The sequence below is a fragment of the Sinohyriopsis cumingii genome, chromosome 11, assembly GCF_028554795.1.
Source record: "Sinohyriopsis cumingii isolate HCF-2022 chromosome 11, ASM2855479v2, whole genome shotgun sequence".
NCBI classification, from domain to species: Eukaryota; Metazoa; Mollusca; class Bivalvia; order Unionida; family Unionidae; genus Sinohyriopsis; species Sinohyriopsis cumingii.
In genome coordinates, this window is record NC_142971.1 from 10,941,981 (window position 1) to 10,963,309 (window position 21,329).

Sequence of the window (21,329 nt, forward strand, 5' to 3'; positions counted from 1 at the left end):
AATAAATATTTCTGTCCAAATGAAATACTGAACACAACAAACAGATTGATTCTGCTAAAGATGTTAATGCATGAATAAGTAATTTCTTGAGTAAACAAGACTATATAAAAAGCTAAGACAAAAATAAAACCAGGATGAGTGTCAGAAGTTCATTTCTAGAATATTCTGAGTTGTCAACAGAACAATGTCTTTTACTAAAATTATAATAAAGAACATGGGAAAGATCAGGTAGAACAGTTATTTCCATGGGGAATACTAATGTCTCTGACTCAGATTAAGATGAACATGTTTACTTCCATTGATAATGATCCTAATATTTAAGTACATTCTCACAGAGAAATATTATCTATGTATTATGTCTACAAAATCAATGGCCCTGGTCAGGTATATAGTGAACTAGATTTGGACGAGGTTAAGTACAGAATACAAATGTTTGTAACATATAATCATTAAGAAAAGCAACAAATAATACAAATTAAATACATAACAGACCATTTTGACAATCACATATTTAAATAATTCTTTGCCATAGTAAATAAATAAGTTTTAAAAAATTTACATTGATAAGAAAATGAAGGTAATAGAATACACATGTCTCATGTTTTAACTTTTATTTAAATCTCTTTCAAACTCATTTCTGTTTCAATGGTTCATCAAGTTCCATATCCCATATATCAGTGCTGTCCAACCTTTTTGACACCATGGGCCACTGAAATGTTTTTCGTGAAGCCAGGGGCCGCAGCAGAAAACTGAAAAGTAACAAATGTATAGTTGCTCAAGCTCTGGCAGGCCATTTAAAATAAGCCAGCAGGCCACGGGTTAGACAGCACTGCCATATAAGATCTTCATACATGTCCAGAAATGTAACTTGCACTGAAAACTTCTGAAGATTACTATATTTTATTAATGTTGTTCAAACTTTACACTGTGCTTCTCCAATACAAATATACATAAAGTGTGCTGTACCTTTTTCTAACAGTGTCCAAGATAGTTAAGAAATTGAAATGGACAACTCTGTGTTTGAATGCAGATATTTGATGATGTTGATGGTAGGGGTGAAATGATACAATTCATGATACACAGAATGCGATAAGATAAATATCAATACATGTATAAACTGATGGTTTTTCCATCTTTGGAAGGTAGGTGATGCCCTTTTATGTATATTGACATATTGTATTTACAGTATGTAGATTATAGATAGACATATAGATGTCATATATGTATATGCAATTCTCATTGATGACAAGATAACAAAAATACTTCCAAACAAACTTCCTGTTGGTTGTCAGTGAGTTTTATTCAAAATTTTAGACCATATAATGGTACTCACTTTAGACTCCAGGCGCTTTGTTTTGCACAGCATGAATGCTTATTACCAATTTCTTGCCTCACTTTAACTTATAGATCATTACCAGGTTATCTTTGCAAACAGAAGAATTATTGCAATTTCATTGTGCAAAGAAAATCTCATCTGGAACAAATCCAGGCATGGAATTGAGGATGAATACCAACAAATTCTATCACATTGTACCTCCTGCAGATGCAAAAGGTGGCCTAGTGGTTAGAGCATCTGCCTTTTTTTCAAGTAAATGAGGGATCTTTGCTAATGCTACAAGTAAAATACACTTTAAGTAAATAAATAATCATCATTTACTTATGTATCTTTGATTTGAAGACATTATGGTACCGTGCAAAATCCATCAGTGTGTGTTTGTATTAATGTATGATATTAAATCTATAAACCATTACAATATGCAAATTTGAAATTTGTTCTGTAGAGTAATATAAAATAAAAGGAGAAGAAAAAAAGAAAACGAAATAATGTTGTAACAGGGAATTGAACCAACAAACTTTGCATTATATTAGTACGAACCAACTGATCTTTTTGGTCACTTCACAGCTGTACTACTAGATAATAAGGGACAGTATAATTTGTTTACAGAGTTTATGTATACACTTTCATTTAAGGATTGTTGTTTATTATGAGCAAATTAGACTTGCATAAACATATTATCAACTAAGATCTTCCAGATGATTAAAGTTGTGTATTGAAATCAGCTGGCCAGCATTCCTCTGATTGGTTGTAAATATATCATGGGATTTACAGTTTTGTATTATTGTTCCTGAATGAATGATATTCAAAATATGATTAAATAAAAGAATGTTATCAAGTTTGAGTTTAACTATTTATGCTGTTGAATTTAATTATAAAGTATTGACTATTTCTTTAAATTCAACAATGTTTGAACTGAAACAATGCTGTGCAAATTTTGTTATGATCCGCTTTGTGGATCATACAGTTTGCACATCATTTTTTCAGTTCCTACCTCATTGAATTTAAAAAATAAACAGTCAATACTTAATTGCTTTATATGCATTACATTAACAAAGATTATTGGATTCCACCTGAATTTGGTGTGGGACTTTATATTGATGAGACCTTGCAAAAATTCAAAGTCAGATATTTGCATGCCATGAGTTACATGAGTTATGAACCCAGATTGTCCTCTTGTTTTTGGTTGGATGATAATAAAGATTTAATTTCCTTGATCACTTTCAAAAGGTTTGATGGGGAGGTATTTTAAGAAAAATCTTGATGCATGTGAAAGTGTAGATATTTGTGAGGCTTCCATTGCTTTTCTTTACATTAAATTTCAATGTCTGGCCAGGTTGCTAAAATGAGTTTCTATGGTTATTATTTGATTTCTTTTCAGAGCTGCAGGACTTTCATTTCTCATAAAAAACATAAGGAATTTGTGGGATTACCCATTATATAGAATTTTACTAAGAGGTGTGGCGTACATCCAGAAAAGAACCAAAAGTCACAAGAATCTAACAGTTCGAGATGAAATATCAGCCTTCCGTTGTAGTGGTTCTATTGATTATAATGAGGTAATAATAGTAATAATAATAATAATGATAATAATAATACAACATTGTTATCTCTGTTCAAAAACCAGTCAGAGGAAGGAAAAAATGGCTATCTAAGGAAGTGGCTGTGAAAGGGAGGTAAAATAAAGAGATTAAAATGAGGATAAAAGAAATTCATATCTTGGCTGAGTTGTGGGAGGTATTAGTCAAAGGGAGTTAACTATTATTTCAGATTTCTTTTAATTAAGCATGGTGTTAATGACACTTTTGGGTTATGTTCCATAACTGCAATTTAATTCTTGTTAATTTTTCTTGACATAAAGTTGTCTTTTTGTTACATAAAGTGATTGTGAGAAGAAAAGTACTGAATAGAATTGGATTATTTTAAAAAAATTCATGACTTTAACTTCTTGAAAATAAATCTTGTTACAGATCAATGCAGCCTTGTTGACTTTAGCAGGTAATAATGTTCCCCGTTGCATAATCTATGGAAAAGCTGATCCAGATGATGGGAAAAACCTTTTAGAAGACTATTCCAGCCTTTTGTCTGTACCAGCATCATTGTTTTCAGAATATGATGAAAATTCCAAGCTAATAAAGTCAGGTGAGAAAGAAAACAAACAGGAGTTCTAAGAATTTATTGCAAAGCCTTCATATTCTTACAAGATGTTGAGTATGATTTAAATTTGTCATGATTTTAGTTTCAAAAGTGGAGCCTTAAACCATGTTTTCTTTAGTTGACGATAACAGACACCAATTTGACAGAACAAGCTGTAGACAAAAGTTAGGCAATCTGCATAATTACCTGCACCAGGTAACAAACAAAACTTCATAATTTGGCAATAAATCAAACATTTATTTCACCAGTGGCAGTAAGAGCTTGATCATTCTAAGGATTATACTAATAATGTAGTACATTGTGGCATACTTAAATTCTCACATCTACTGAAGTTTTTGTAACATTTCAACTAGCCTGATTGTTTTGGAGTCAAGTTATCTCCAGCAGGAGCAGCTGTTTGTTCTTTGTTGTTGTTTTTTTAAGCCCACAATGTATACACGTCACATTTTAGACCTTGCATATTTATTTTAGTACAGACATGATTTTTCTCCTTTTTAAAGTTGAAGTCCAGTTTTTTTAAAATGGTCTGTTCGGTCCCATTCTGCAGCAACCCTTGTACTGTATTCGTTCCATATATTAGTTTGCGCACGACTCTCATAAAGAGTATTCTGATTGGTCAAAAGTTTAAATTCATCCAATGAATCCTCGTGTAATGGAAAATAATGGCAATGGAAAGAAGAAGCATGCTTGCAAAAAATGGCATGCCGAGTTGTTGAGAGAAACCATGACACGAGAAGTTTAGATAAAGGTTTAAAAAACATATGGAAATGGGAATGGTTGGAGCGAAAAGTCTACAAAAATTTAGTTGGTCAGTTTATAACAAAACTGAACGCTAGTGGACTGGCTTTTTGTGACCTCTGCTCTACGTTAATCACGGTTGGAAGAGTTTGGAATTGTACCTACAAAAGAAGCTGCATATGGAAAAATTGAAGCTCAGAAGGCATCAGGAAAAAGTGCACTTAATTACTATAAGAAGAAAGATTTCTTGTATGAGAGAACAGATGTAGCTTTCTGTCAGAATATGTGCACTGCATGTCACCAATACAAGCACCAGCTTGAAAAAGACTCTCATTGAGAAGGAAAAGAAATGATTGCACATTGAGCCAAAAAAGTCAGTCAAAAAGGAACGCTAAACAAATCCTTGCCAAAGCTGCAAAGAGAGAGCTCAACTGGAATATCAACAGGTTGTGTCCATTGGAGAAAAAGAGAAATGAATGTATGGGATTATTTGTATACAGTTGATGTACTTGGGTGTTTATTTTACAGATTGTTACGAAAAGAGAGAAGTATAATATAATATATTTGCAGCAAAAATTGAGAAATTATTGTGACATAATCACGATGTGAATACTGACATGGACATGAAATAACTTAAGCAGCAATAGTATTGGAGAACAAATTCATGTGACAATAAATATTGTGAAATTATTCAAGTCAGATTGAAAATTTTTGGTAAGTTTGTTAGTTTTTTCAAATGATTATTTTGTTATATATTATGATCATAAGTTGCACCAGGAGCAGGACTCCCAAACCCCCTTTCAAATTTCAGCATTTTTTTGAGGAATACCAAAATCATGTCTGTTTAGTAGGAAATATCTCTACCACATATAAAATTCAGTTTTAAGAGATAGTCGAGTTAGATTTAGACCAAAAGTGAATTGGACTAAAAGTAGGTTAGTTATTGATCTCACCTTCTCTGGTGACATGTTTGCTATGCTGGAGATTCCAGTGAGAAATCTGTTCAGCCAGGCCCTTGAAGCAGCCAGTACGTATGATAGGCCATCTTCTATACCGCCAGTATCCAGACAGACTATATGCCAGGCAAACCAACTGGCAGTTCGGTTGTGCCAGACTTCAAGATGTTCACTGTTTATCCAGAAGGGAGACCTAGTGACATTTTCAAAGAGGATGGACTTGAGTCATTGATGCCATCAGGTATGACTTATCCAAGGCTGCAAGCGGACCCAGATTGGGACTCAACTTCTGTAGTATGATGAAGTTTCTTCAAATCAACCATACTCAGTTCTGACCATGGAATGAACTGAATTTAGCTTTAAGGCCGCAGTACTGGAAATTTATAGGGTGTTGGGAACTTCAAAATGACCTCCACCCCCTACTGCAACTCCAGACCAGAAGTTAAATCATCTTTAAATTTCAGTGAGGAGGAAGAGACACCATCTTTCTGACTCCTTCCCTGTCATCTGAAACTAAGGAGATTGTGACCAGCTTTTGGGTAGAATTATTGACCCAGGAAATTCCGTAGCTTTCTTCTCAGAAATCCAAGTCTCAGTGCCATTCTTATCATTCTGGTATAAAACTCTTCATCTTCAGTGTTAGATTTTGCCCCATTAGCAATCTTCCAACTTGCAGAGAAATCCAGCCATGGCCACACATGCAAGGTGACAGCCAGGATCATCAGGGTCATTAACTGGGCAGCTCACCATACCGTGGCCAATGCCTTGACAGCTTCAGTCAACTTAGACTAGTTTGAACATGATATGCCTGGCAGTCCATGTTGCTCGAACCTCATCATACCCTCACTTTACAGATAACCCTGTTTGGATCACTTGGTTTCTGGAGGAAGAATTGGAGTAGTTTGGAGGCAGGCAGCTCAGGAACTGCCCCTCCAACTCACTGATCAACACACACAGGTGTTCAAAAACACTCAGCCCCTGCCAGTGCAAAGGGACATTATGTCGCCTTGGAACAAGATATCTTTTCAGCCAGATATGCACCAATATTGATTCCAACCCATTGCCAGGAGACTACAGTCTAACCAGCATAGGGGGCAATCATACAAAAGCTGTATAAAAAAGACAACATATTTCTCCACCTTAAAGACTCCTAACCATAAATATTGACCTTCTCTCCCCACTGCCTGCAGACAGCCTATATGTGGGTGGTCAACACCTGCAATGTTGGATTCACTTGATCAGAAAATGATTCAGTGATCTAGGTCATTTCAGAGGGTCATTGTGTTTCGTTGATCCAACCCCCTTCCCTTTCCTTCTCTCCCCTGTTCACAGATGTACGATCAAATTGGGAGTAGAATGCCTTCTGCAACAGGAGATATGGTCACTCATCTAAAAGCAGCTAGTGGAAATTGTGCAAAGCCACAATCACCAGGTTTTTATCACAACTGTTTCTTATTTGGAAGCAATCACCAGGTTGAGACCAACCAATTCATTGCACCACTGAAATTAAAGATGAAGACGGTGAGATCAATATGCCTTTCCCTTTGATAGGACAAATATACTGTCAGTCTTGATCTGACCAATGCATATTTTCATGTCCCTATCTACCTCGCATCATGGAAATATCTACGTTTTGCTTACCATGAAATAGTTTATCAGTTCATTGTTCTACCCTTTGGCCTCAACATCAGCCTTTGGGTTTTTTACCAGGTTATGGATTGCTTAGTTACCTTTTCAGTCTACAGTAAAAGTGTACCTGGACAACATCCTCCAGAAACACATGGTAAGTTCTATTCTTCTCCAAGACAGAACGATCTTTTCTCACTTGTTAATTTTCTTGATTTTCTAGTGTACTGGGAAAAGTTTGACCTCCATCCATCCCAGCTTTTTGTCCATCTGGGTATGGAGTTTATCACCAGTGTGAATCTGTTTTGATTCGTTGTGTTTGCATAATCAGGATTATTGAACTCATCAAGTCTGTTTCCAACAGAACATCAATTTCAGTGAGAGAGTTCTTGCAACTCCTCATATTATTCATTGTGGCAGTGGACTTGATCCCGCTCAGCTGTCTTTTTATGCGCCCCCTTACAAACGACATTGCTTGCACAATGCACAAATTTTCAAGTCCCCTTGGTCAACAGTCGTGATCATGCCTGAGGCGCGATCATTCCAGTGACAGTGGTGCAACCAGCCCAGGTTGGCTGACCATGGGGATATTGGTGAAGAAGCCCCTGATGGAAATAATGGTATATACCAACACCAGGCAGTATGGTTGGGGTGTTCACCAATTGCCAGATTTCACTACTATCAGTGGCAATGTTCTGTGATCGACCTTTTGTGACAAGGTGGAATCACAAGTTACCCACCGTTGTCTCTTCAGTCCTGAACCCAGAAACTTGGGCTGTGGATGCACTGTCAATCATTGGGGAGGGGTTATATGCATTTGCCTACCCTCCCATGGTCCTGATACCAAAAGTAATCCAGATGTTATGGGGTCAAAAATGCAGGTTGATTCTGATAGTCCATCTCAGATGGAATAAATCCTGTGTCATCTGTCAACTCATTCTAGCAAAAGATCTGCCCAGGTAGATTCCAGCCAACCCAAATCTTATCAAGCAGCCATGGTCACAGGTGTCCTTCTGCACACTTGACTCTTGTTAGGGCAGCCTTGAGAGACAGTTTTAAACCTTCAGTTGTGGAGAGAATCTCGATAGGTTCTTAGACTTTGCAACCAATCCTTATACTGAAGGGAAGATCACTATGCTCACCTGCCACTTATTCTGGCAGACATATTTTAGCTCCCTTAGCCAACAGTAGTATCTGGGAGGGAGGGATTTTTGAAGTACAGTAGTAGTAGTTCTCCTAAGGTATTATGATTGGTTAAGTATTCTTGAAGAAACATTCTTATTAAATAAGAGCTGTCTCTGCAAGCCATGCATGTGGATGACCAAGACATGACAGAGGCATTTGGCTGATACACAAAGACAACTTTCTCAAGCTTCTATCTGCACGATCCAGTTTAATAGAGATGAAAACTAAATCTCAAAGGTCTGGTGACTGCAGCCCAAACCATCACTAGACTGATCTAAATAGCACAATCTGATCTCAGTCATAGAATAGTGCTTTGCTGGATCAGCACAGTGAATTACACAGTAAAATAAAAAGGCATTGATTTTCTCATTTTCTTGCATAGGTAGTGGCATCAATGTGTAGGTGATTTTCAGTGGTGGAGTTCTCTTATTAGAAGTGAAGTTTTTCTTCAAACAGGAAAGAATTACTATTCTCTATAGGGTGACCATAGTAGAGGTAGAATTTTTGGACTGCCTGTTCCTGTTACCTATATTCCTAACATTAAATTGATTGGAGAACGTATTTGAAGTAGAAAGTAGATTCTTTAAAAATTATGTTTCTCTGAGAATATTTACCTGATTGTAATACTATTAAGCTCTACCACACACCTCCCCTCAAACAAAACTGGTAAACAGTTAGAAGCCTTCTGGTGTTAGTAAGGGTAGGAGGAGGGTTGCAAAGAGCTTCTTCCCATCATCTATATGTAATTATAAAATGGGAAAAGACAATTTTGTCTTTTTAACATGATTGCTGGACTTGAGGAGTTTTGAAGATTCTTCCAACAGTAATATGATTGGTTAAGTATTCTCTGAGAAACATGATTTACTTGAATATATGCTTTAAATATAGTGCATTAATAATTAAAATAAATTTTGACCTTTGTATCCATTTTCCCTCTGAAGAATAAGGTGAACATTAGAAAACACAATGGTATACTCCTTAGTCAGTTTTGTGCTAATTTAGTGATCATAAATACCAGAAATTACATTGCTCTCTTTAAAATTCCTGCCATCATTTCACCCATGATCAGTGAAAAATGTTATTTTTGTGGCCCAGTCAGAAATTATATCCTAGTGGATGTATAAAGGCCTATCACTGGTAAAAGTAATCATTTTATCCAATATCTCATTGTCTAGACATAATTTGAGGACTGCTACAATGGAAACTATTGCTGATTTAATGTTGGAACCTACTTTTTAGGTTGCCGTTTATTTTTATACAATATCTGTAGAGAAGCTTTTATTGTTGTTGTTGTTGTGGGGTTTAACGCCATTTTTCAGCACACGATAGACTATGCATGTTGGCCAGTATTAATGGTGGAGGAGGAACCTGGGAAAACCCCGGGAAGCTACTGGCAAGTTTTCTCACATACCCACATTGGCCGAATCCTAGACTCGAACCCATGCAGACAGAGGTGAGATGGCAGTGATCTGTAACGGAAAGTGTTTTATACCACTCGGCCACTTGGGGCCCCTTGTAGAGAAGCAGAAAAAGATTAAGTGATAATTTGGAACTTTCGAATTTTGAACTTGCTGCACCTGCTTCTTTTCCATTTTTAACAACTTTCATCCCCATTCGACTTAAGAAAGAAGTAATTTTACCCAAAATTCCATCATTGACTGTGGTAAATTATTAGCCTTGAGTTCTCTTTAGAGCCCTTAATGCACTCATTATAATAATACTAATTTATCTCCCAAAGCCAGTATATAGCAAAGGGCATAACATTTTTGAAAAATTCTGATTTGTAGTTTATTACATTTTGATTAATGGTAATTTATTACACTCAACATGGGGAAAATGGAATGCTTTTGGAATTTAGAATGTGGCCAGATTTCAACCCAGTAACAGACCCAGAAAAAAAATTAGTACAAATGTTAGTTGTGTAGAAACTATTTCTACTGGAATCAAAGCTTGAATTCTTTAATATATAGCAAATCTGGTCCCTGTGATGATGAAAGGTGCAAAACCTGTTAATATATGATATAGACCAGCACATTCTCTTGCACAGCGATGAACAAAAATTGAACATACATTGTCCATACAGAATGTGCAATACAGAATGCAATTTATCTCTTCATTTGTTAAATCTGTGACCTTCAGTATGTCAGAAAACTTAAAAGCTACAAAAAGGATATGATTGGATGACAAAAAAGCTGGACAAAACTCCAGATGCAGAACACTTCTTCTCCCCATGCCATACCTTCAGTAATGTTACACTAATTGCAGTTGCAATAACTGGAATTCTGAAACCAGGAAACAAAAGGAATCTTGTTGGATAAATAATAAAATCATCATCTTTTTACAGTATGCACATTTCCACTTATATTTTTTCTAAATTTGCTCCTTAGTCACACCACCTAAAATTACAGTTATAACAATGAAATATTGGGGAATATAATTTGTGTTTTCACCTATTTACATAAAAAACATGGTGATATCGCTCATCAATTTGTAGTTCCATATAAATAGATAACAGCATCATCAATCAACCAGAAGCCAACTAGTCAGTACATAAAACATCATTTTCAAGCTTTGGTTCCAATATAAATAGTTGTGTAAATGTTTGTAACTACAATGCTTTTTTGTTTTGTTTATTGTTCATCTTGTCCAGGTTGTTCTATTATGCTTTGAAGTGTTCAGGATAGCAAGAAACTAGTTTTGCACTGTTAGTTTTTCAGTTTATTGCATGCATGTATATATGTGTGTGTGTATGTGTATATATACAGTGCAACCCTGCTATAATGCGAATTCAGATATAATGCGATCGTGGCATGGCTCCCAAAATTTCTTATATTCATTCACACATGAACAAATATTTTTTTACTTCAAAGTACATGAAATAGTGTATACATATTTATTATCGTTATGGGGAAGAGATCTTGTATGAATTCGAATTTAATATGACCGTGTCATGGTTCCTGAAATTTTAAATACCTGTATTTGTATTTTTCTCGTACTGGAAAAGAACATTTTTTTAAGTATGAGAAATAGGGTGTAAAACGTTTATTATCATTTTGGGGAAGAGTTCACACATGAATTTCAATATAATATGATCGTGGCATAGCTTCTGAAATTTAACAATTTCACCAGGTTCTTGAAGTGTTATGCCAAAATAAACATTATTGGAATTGTTACTTATTACTGGTCCAAGAGTAAAGTAAGTAAGTCGTCTTTGTGATTGTCATCAATTAATTCTGTCTACAATCATTGCTCCAACAATAGCTAACATGTGTTTCTTCTTTAACTGCATACACAACCAAGCAGCAGACAATGTGGTGGTTGATAAAAGATTCTCACGGTTTAATAAACATAAAAAAACAAAAGCTACCAAGATGTTTGCTGGGCTTGGCGGTGTTATTAGATGCAATCAGTTGACCAGTAAATAATGTCTGCTTTATTAGCTGGAAATTGAAAGGGTATGAAATTGTACATGCGTTCAACTGTAAAAAAAAAAAGGTGACTTGAGACCATTGCAGGCATACTGCTCTTAGTTCTCGGGTTTTACATGTGCATGGGGTTTTCTTATGAACTCATTATTAATTTCCTATTTTTGTTAAAAATATTTTACCTTTATGGAAAAGTCAGTTCACAAACGCAGTTTGTTCTCTGCACTTTGCGCAAAAAAATTGTTATCATTTTTGGGAAGAGATCGTGTATGAATTCGAATATAATACGATCATGGTGTGTTTCCTGAAATTTTAAATACATGTACATGTATTTTTCTCATACCCGGAAAAATACTTTTTTTGAAGTACGAGAAATAGTGTGCAAAATGTTTATTATCATTTGGGGGAAGAGGTCACATACAAATTTGAATCTAATATGAGTGTGGCTTGGCTTCTGAAATTTAACAATTTCACCAGGTTCTTGAAGTGTTATGCCAAAATAAACATTATTATCTGAAATGTTACTTAGTACTGATCCATGAGTAAAGCTAGTAAGTCGTCTTTGTGATTGTCTTCAATTAATTCTGTATACAATTGTTGCTCAAACAACAGCTGACGTGTTTCTTCTTTAACTGCATACACAACCAAGCATCAGACAATGCGGTGGTTGATAAATGATTCTCACAATTTAATAAACATTAAAAAAAAACAACACCAAGATGTTTGCTGGGCTTGGCAGTGTTATTAGATGCAATCAGTTGACCAGTAAATAATGTCGTCTTTATTAGTTGGAAATTGAAAGGTTATGAAATTGTGCATGCATTCTGCTTTAAAAAAATTATAAACGTAACTCATGACTATCGCAGGCCTACTGCACTTAGTTCTCGGGTTTTACATGGGTATGGTGTTTGTTTATGAACTCATTTTTAATTTCCTATTTTTTATAAAAATATTTTACCATTATGGAAAAGCAAGTTCACAAACGCAAGTTGTTATCTGCACTTTGCGCAATGATCAGTATAGTAGTTTTCACACATTTTTTTGTTGTTGATGTTCACAAAATCTGAAGTAAAAGTTATATGCATGCTGAAAGCATGTGTTGATTGTTAATTATTCTTGCTGTAGTCGTTCAAACGAATAGGTGTACAAGCGTTAATTATTGGAAATTTGCCATGGATAAATGTACACGGAAACGCATGAGAAAATTTTAGCAGTATAAAATCTGTACAGACACCGTTCATAGACACTGGAACGTAATGAACCGTACACATGCTTCATCTTTCTTAACCTAATTTTGCTGTTAATTTTTCCCATTTAATTCAGACACATAATAATGTGTAACAAAATTATTGAATAGTTTAAATATGTATGCAATTTTGGCAATGGAATTACATATATTATGAATTAATTGCAAGCCCCGACGGTATGATATCAGACGTCAAGTAAACGGTGTTGATACTCTGTTCATGCTGTATATTAGACGTTGAATTCAGACACAATGATCTGGGAATTTGTTTAATTAAATAGTGTAAGTATGTGTGCAATTTTTCAATGGAATTACATGCCTTATAGAGGAACTGCATGCCACGATGGCACGATAGTAAATGGTGTTGATATCCTATTCATCATACACATGAGACATGAATACACATATATGTGCCAATGAGTTGTTCTCTGAAAAAAAAGAAAATACTGTAAAACCCCGCATTAACGCGACCCTGATATTAACACGATCCAATTTTTGGGACCCCAATTATTGCGTTATAGCGGGGATTCCACTCTGTGTGTGTGTGTGTGTGTGTATATATATATACAACGTATATATATGTATAAGCATAATGGAAACCCCATGAAGAAGATATATATATGCATGTAAGGAAAGTATTAAAGAGACTCCTTTGGTAATAATAGGTAATCACAACAGTTCACTATAAGCTAGACCCAGAACAGACAATTTCTTGGTGTAGCCATTTATTGTACACTAGATACTCAGCTTATTGGTATTTTTAGTGTATATTTGACATCTGTTTGAAATTTCAGCATTGACTGTGTTTGGTATATGTGGGTATTATTTTGTAATTGTAATTCCAGTTGATGCTTTGCGTTTCTGATTTGAAATCCAAATGGATTTCGCATTTAGCTGTATCATAATTTTCACTTGCTTAATAAGCCAGTTTCCATGTACTTCAGTCTTTTCCTTATACCTTTTTCTATCCATTTATTGTTGATGAGCACCAGACCCAAGTTGTCAAGACATTGTGAATGTGAGCTTGATGATGACTGCCATTACTCTAGTGATACTTGTTCTCATCTCGATTGGAAGAAACTGTGATTCTGAAACTTGTTGAATTTTATTAGTGTCATTCAGTTTCTGGAAGACATATGGCCTGCATTTTGACTGTTCTTGTAGACAGGTTTAATTGCACTTTACTTTAGAAATTGCAGCTTGTTTTAAAACTTTGTTCTATAAAAATATGTATGTGATTCTTGTATATGATCTTAAATGATGCATACAGTACAGTTTTCAACAGTTAAAAACTTTGCTACCAGAACTTTCAGGCTCTAGTCCTGGACTCGGGAGTGTTCAAAATTTGGTCATCAATTTTCAGAAATTTTAGGAATATGTCCCAGGACTTACAGAGAGCTGTTTATGTTAATATGTTCATGAAATTTTTTCCATTTTAGTGAATATTAATCAATAATTAGAGATTGATTAATTTTCTGAAATTCTTTATTTAGAAATCATCTCTTCTTTTCACCCGTACAGGTGACCATTCAGGCAACGCATGGGGTGTAAGGTTTGAAAAGGAGTCTCTCAACTTGATCCACACAGAGAAAAGCCTTTTAATAAAGACGCTTTGGGATTTCCTTAATCATATTAAAAAGACTGGATCATGATATCTGATGAATTTAGGAGTCATGATGTTGAAATCATTTACTGTTTTGCACACACATATATATATCATTGACATAGCTTCAGTATTCATGCTGAAGGAAATGGTTAAAGAATTTTTTTTACATTGTCTTTTTACTTTGTTATTTCATCCAGACATGTGAAAGAAAGATTACTTGTTGATCTAATTACAGTTGAGATTTACATATAATCTGCAGATCTGACAGGCGCTGATAAAGGTTCATATTCTGATGCCCTTTGGAATTCCTGTAATGTACTGTAGTAGATAAAATACTGCATTTCATATTTGAGAGGAAGTTGTAATTTCATTGATGAATTTAAAGGTCAGTAGAACAGGACCTCATATTGGTCTGTAATATATCCAGTATGTTGAATGTCTCAGTTTTAATTGGATTGCATATACACGTTAGAAGTTGATCAGTGGAGTTTTTTAAATTTTTCTTATCTGAATTATAAATCTGTTGTTAGTCACATGTTCCATCATTGGGTTGGATTATTTTCCTTTATTTCAGGTGTGAAACTAAGTTTATAAAAATTTCTTGGATATGTTTGTATTTTTGCTTTTCTGAAATAAGTATTTGCATTCCAGAAATATTTTATTCAGGAAACGTAATGTTAAACATGCATCCAGTTACATTTGCTTCACATCGTACTTACCTCCCTTAAAGGGCTAACCTTCCATTATGTTCATATTTACCATATGGTCATAAATATTATAAGAAAACAACAACCAGACTGGTAGAAAACAAACTCCATACAGACATCTACTCCAAACCAACCGACAAACACCTGTATCTCCTCCCAAGCACCTGTGATCCAAAACACTGCATTAGGAACATCACATATAGCCAGGCACTGAGGATATGCAGAATTTGCTTTGCCGATGAAACATTCCTAAAAAGGTCTGAAGAGCTATCTAAACATTTAATTTACCAAGGCTACGACAAAGACCTGATTACGAAGGCACCCAAAGGGCTAAACAAACAAACCGCGATGACCTACTAAAATATGGAAAGAAGGAAAAGGCTGATAGGATACCATTTATCCTGACCTACCATCCAGACAATCCCTAAGTAGGTAAAATCATTGGGAAACACTGGCCCATCATGGAATCATCGAATGCACTAAAGTTAATCTTCCCTAACAAACCTGTAGTCACCTACCGAACACCAAAAAACCTCAAGGACATCCTAGTCAGGGCGAAGCTAATGCAAATCACTAATCATGACCACCCTAGTCAATCTGGCCTCTGTGGTGATAAAAGGTGTAAACCTGTCAACGTATGACAGAGACCAGGACATTTTCTAGCACAGTGACTAGAGAAAAATTAAATAGACATGGTCCAAACAAAACGTGCAAAACAGGGAATATCATTTATCTCATCACATATAAGATCTATAGCCTTCAGTATGTTGGAGAAACTGAAAAGCAACACAAAAGGATCATCCTTCATAGATCTGCTTGGATGACAAAGAAGCTGTACAGAAGCCCCCTCACAGAACACTTCTCCACCCCATGCCACACTTTCAGTGATATAACACATATTGCTTTTGCTCACAACCCCAGCTGAAGTCCCCAAACCAGGAAAGAAAAGGAATCTTACTGGATACACTGCCTTAGAACATTGAAACCAAGACGACTAGAAAAGGACAACCATGTACAAAAAAAATATCTTTTGCAACCGACACATTTTCTTTTAAATAATTCTCTTAATTTGCTTGATAGCCTATGACTACTATGACAATGAAATATCTGGGATATAATCTGCGCTTACATAAATTTACATAAAATAATAATATGGCTCATCAATACAAATAATTTCTAGTTTCAGTAACCAGATGAAAGAAACTAGTAGACACGTAATAGAGTTAAAAGGTTTAATTACTGTAGAAACAGCCATGTAAAGTTTTGCAAACATAACAGTTTTTCTGTTTTATTTGTTTGTCTTGTGTATGTTTCATATTTGCCTTTGAAAAAGACTCATTAAAAAGTCATTTGCCTTTGAAAAAGACTTGTTAAAAAGTCGAAAGCGTTCGGGCAAGCCAGATACTAGTTTCGCACTATTCATTGTCAGTTTATTGCATTTATTTTAATCAATCCCTGACACACATGATACCTTGCTGAATCTAGTGCAATTGAAATGATTGTTATTTGCCATGATTTGTATTTTATGTGTGTGTGTGTATGTATATATATATATATATATATATATATATATATATATAATTACAGTATATAATATGAAATATTTGGATGTCACTAATGAAAATGTTTCTGGATGCATCCAGTCAGAGCAGTGGAGTTTCAGATCTGCAGAGTTGTGCATTAACATTGCACATAAATTGCAAAATTAGCCATTTCTTGACAATTTATAAGAAATTTCCAAAAGAGTTGTTAATGGGTGAAGTTTGATAACGTCATCAAATTTGAATATTCCTTGCATATTTAATTATTTGTGGATCAACTTTGCACATCAATTACAAAATTAGCCATTCCTTGACAGTTTGTAAGAAATTTCCAAAACCCTTGTTAAAGTCATATGGCCAAAATATACTGCACATATCTCTTCATCCAAACATACACTTTCAAGTACAAATACACTGGGTATGAGTGATTATTATTATACAAGTACAGAATGTGTTTATAATATACATAACAAAATAGAAAATTTTCTGCTTGAAAGTAAAGTATTGCTTAAACCATTGACAATATGCATACTCGGGAATAGAGGTTTTAATTCAGATAAGAGAAGGCACTCACAAATACTCACTGTATATATGTGTGTGTTTTTCTTGTTTTGCTTCCATGTCCCCCTATTCAGCTCTCACTTTTGCCTATTCTGACCGAAAGGAGAAGTTACTTCTCAAAAATCCAAGTCTAACTTGATCCCAGCTATACCCTCATCATAAATGGTAACTGACCAACATTTCATGCTTTACTGTCTTTAGTTAAATTGTGTTTTAAGTTTGTTTGTCAAGCTCTGATCAAGCTAGAATCATCAGACTAGATGATTCTGTGCATCACTGATAGTACTATACCCTTACCACAGAAAATCAGGGACCTATGTTTCTCATTTCATGGGCTTTGGTTAAGTTTTGCATTTAGCTCATGACCAAACAGATTTTAGTACCTTTTATATATATATATATATATATATATATATATATATATATATATATATATATATATATATCCTTTTTCCATCTGGGTTTGAGTCTCAGGTTTGACCCATGTGGGTATGTGATAAATCTTGCCATTAGCTTCCCATGGGTCATTTGTTCTTACTGGGGGTTTTCCAGGGTGGGTTGCCATGTCATGTACTGAGAGAAAAAAATGGCATCAAACATATATGAATAACAGCATCTTGACAAATACTACACTTTAAAAAAAGTCATTGTGACCTATATTTAATGCTTAACTGACTTTGGCTCATTGTTGTTTTAATCTAATTTCATAAGCTTTAAAAACGTGTATAAAAGTTATGAACTATGACGTTTTCTTTCAGAATGTATGTTTATTGTGGTCTTAATTAAACCTGGTAAGTCATCTTAAATGTGGATCACAGATCTATAATTTACATTTCACAAACTTTGGTTCAGTTTAACATTTTTATTGTTTATGCTTTACTTCTTAAACTGAACAATTATACGTCACTCTTTGTAACTCCTCTATACATAAAAGAAAGCTGTGGCCTGTATTCCGTTTTACAGGATAAAGTAAGGTTGCTGCATTTAGCTCATAACCATATAAATTTTTGACATGCACAGAGTATATCTTGTACAAAATGATGAAACTTAGAGATCCATCTTTATTGAGCATTACACCTTCATTTCAGAAGTAGGTCCATGTTGATCGTATTTTATGCTTCACTGTCTTGGGATAAATTTTGTTGTTTGATATTCCATTTCACAGTGTTGCTTATGTTGTAATCATGAAATTGATGATTTGCATAGCTCTCTTACTACCACACTTTTATAACAAAAGAGTTCATGGTGACCTGTATTTCATATTTTACTTTCTTTTTGTTAAGCTTTCTGTTTAGCTCATGATCACTTGAGTTTTTGGCTGTTATTTGCATACTGTCCTACGAAACAACATGACACCAGGTGAATGGATGCATCTTGACAAATTCTATATCCTCTTGGTAAAAGAAGTCTTAGTGATCTATATTTCATGCTCTGTGACTGTCTTCAAATTTTATGTTAGAAGTTCATTGGGTGCTGTTTATGCTCCATTCGTGAAACATAATAATTTATTGCATTTCTTTTTCTACAATTTCAATAAATCCAGACGAAGTCGCTATGACCTATATTTTTTGCTTTACTAACATGGGTAAAATATGTGTGGTTTTGGTAGTATTCATTGCTAGAACTATTTACATCCTACCATACTTAGATGACCCTTTCTGACATAGCTGGAAGTATGAATAAATAGGCTTATTCAGTGGTAACTTAACATATCAAGACTATAGGTTGTTGATTTTTATTTGCTATCAATAGAAGGTTATGAATGTACTGTAACATGTTGTTGTTGTTGTAGGGTTTAATGCCATTTTTCAGCACACGATAGGCTATACATGGCGGCCAGTATTAATGGTGGAGTAAGAACCCAGGAAAACCCCCAAAAGAACCACTGACCCACAAGAAGCTACTGGTAAGCTTTCTCACATACCCACATTAGCCGAATCCGAGACTTGAACCCATGCAGACAGAGGTGAGATGGCAGTGATCCGTAACGGAGAGTGCTTTAGACCACTCGGCCACTTGGGGCCCCCTGTAACATGTGAATGAGAATATGAGTTAGGTGAGTAAATTGAATCATGCATACTTTTCAATGCGAAACCTGCTACATCTCTATGGTCTTAAACTAAGTAACAGAAAGTTGCAAAACTAACAAGAGTAAAATTCAGCAAATAATTTATTTCTCCTAGAACACAAAGTGAAAATTTAAGAGTAACTTAACACCATTAAGAATTAAATCCAAAATTATCAGTATATTTCAATCATAAGTACAAAAGTATGTGTTCCAAATGAATTCCAGGTCTTGAATTTGCTGATGTACTGATATCCTTGAAGGTGCTGATATGCCAACATCTTGCTGTTTCGATGATATGATCCAAAATGTCCTTGAATGAATTCGCAAAATTACAAAAAATAATGTTTCAGTTCAAACAGTCAATGAGCATTTTGTAATTCCAACAAATTTAAATAAATATTCCTCCCAACTTATAACTGAACACAACTTAAAGACTGATATTAAGATAGGAATAAAGAGGTTTTTTTCTTCAGAACCTTGTGTACACCCTCGCTTGATTTTATGTTGCAGTAGTTTTTTAAAAGAAACTTGATCATATTGATGGAAAATTAGCACAAACTGTAAACAAGTTCATTTTCTAGAACATTCTAAATTCAGAAGGCCATACATGTTTACAAATAACAGATTATGTTTACAGTTTGATGGAAATTTCCAATAAAATAACCTCATTCTGGTAATGTGCCCTAAATTTTTATATTGGGGGTTGTTTACACCAGAAATAGTCATTCCTATCTTTAACGTGTTCAAATTTAATTTAAGAAACTTTATTTATTTAAATTATTTTATGGAATTACAAAGTGCACATTGATCATTTTCAGACTAAATCACTATTTTCTAATTATTATGAATTCATTCAAGGGTGTTTGGGATTAAATACATTAAGATACATTAAAACTGCTAGCACATCAACACTGTTCCAAGCTATTGGTACAATAGCAGATATTTAGCATGATGTCCCACCCAGTCACCTTATCCTGACACCAGGCCGACCTGTCCTAACACTAACCTCTTAATGCTGAGCACCAAGCGAGGCAGCTGTTAGTACCATTTTTATGTCTTTGTTATGACTCGGCCGAGGATCAAACCCACAACCTCCTGTACCCGAGGTGGACACTAACCACTAGGCAACAAGAGCGGGGATAGAGTAGTAACAAAATTAGGGTTAGTCATCCTAGATACAAATTTCTGTAGAATATTTCAGAAAACTTTATTCGTTTTTGAAATTTAAAATGTAGTAGGTTTCTGAAATATTTTAGTCCCTGGTATTTTAAGATAAATCACGCTATTTTCAATAATGTACGCCTCTGGCGCATAATACAAAATTATATTTATGATACGTGCAGTTGGAATGCCTTCTTTGATACAGGTGAAATATAAATTCTTGATTTACTTTTACACTTATTTCTACATTTATTTCCAAATGGTGTCATTTTCACATGATTTTATTTGGATGGAGATAAAAGAGCCTCTCTCCTAGCAAATGATCTGTACAAGAAGTGTGATAAATTATACAGCATCACAATAAATTGCTGCTAGCCAAAAGTGAGAAATTTTTCAGTTACTGGCTGTAATAATATACATTTTTAAGATATTGTTTTCTAATCCTGGGCAAATGCAAACAAAATGAAATTCATATATAAACATTTCTTCTGCACATTTCACAAAATCTGAATGCTCTATCAGTTTTTTTCCCTTCATGTTTTAATCATTAGTTTATGGCTGGAACACCTTAGTTGCACTAAATGTTTTCTTGAATTAAAAAGTATATTGCATGAGAGATTTCTCACATTGTAATAAGGATTTATACTGACTAAAGTATAACATTTTGAGGCATTGGTAATATGCTTTGACCAACATTGAAATGCCTAGTCTCCAATCCTTTGTGTGAACTCAAAATAAATACTTTTGCGTCACCAACATCTTGTGTTATCTATACTTATCCAAAGCCATATTGATAGAGCAAATAAATCATCGCAGCCCATGTGACTCTCCCAACTTCGTCTAACGTTTCCAACATACTATAACATTGATGTGGATATCTGTCATCTGATAATCGCATAATTTTAATCCAATATTTATAGATATTAACCATATACAAGGTAAAGAGAGGGAACTTTGCATTCTCCTATAGACACCCAGTTATTTGTCGTATTTGAAGCAACGAGGTATCTCTTAAA

At 34.6% G+C, this 21,329-nt stretch overlaps 1 protein-coding gene across 3 annotated transcripts in view; it reads left to right on the forward strand.

Annotated features, from left to right (window-relative positions):
* Nucleotides 1–21,065, forward strand: part of LOC149787607 (uncharacterized) — a 58,006-nt gene extending 36,941 nt beyond the window's left edge. For all 3 annotated transcript variants that reach the window (XM_089973771.1, XM_089973772.1, XM_089973773.1), the window contains 3 exons: nt 2,718–2,895; nt 3,307–3,478; nt 14,191–21,065. In XM_089973771.1, coding sequence (XP_089829897.1) covers nt 2,718–2,895; nt 3,307–3,478; nt 14,191–14,321 — 481 coding nt within the window. In that variant the 3' untranslated portion in view covers nt 14,322–21,065. The remainder of the gene's footprint in view (nt 1–2,717; nt 2,896–3,306; nt 3,479–14,190) is intronic.
* The last annotated feature ends 264 nt before the right edge of the window (nt 21,066–21,329 follow it).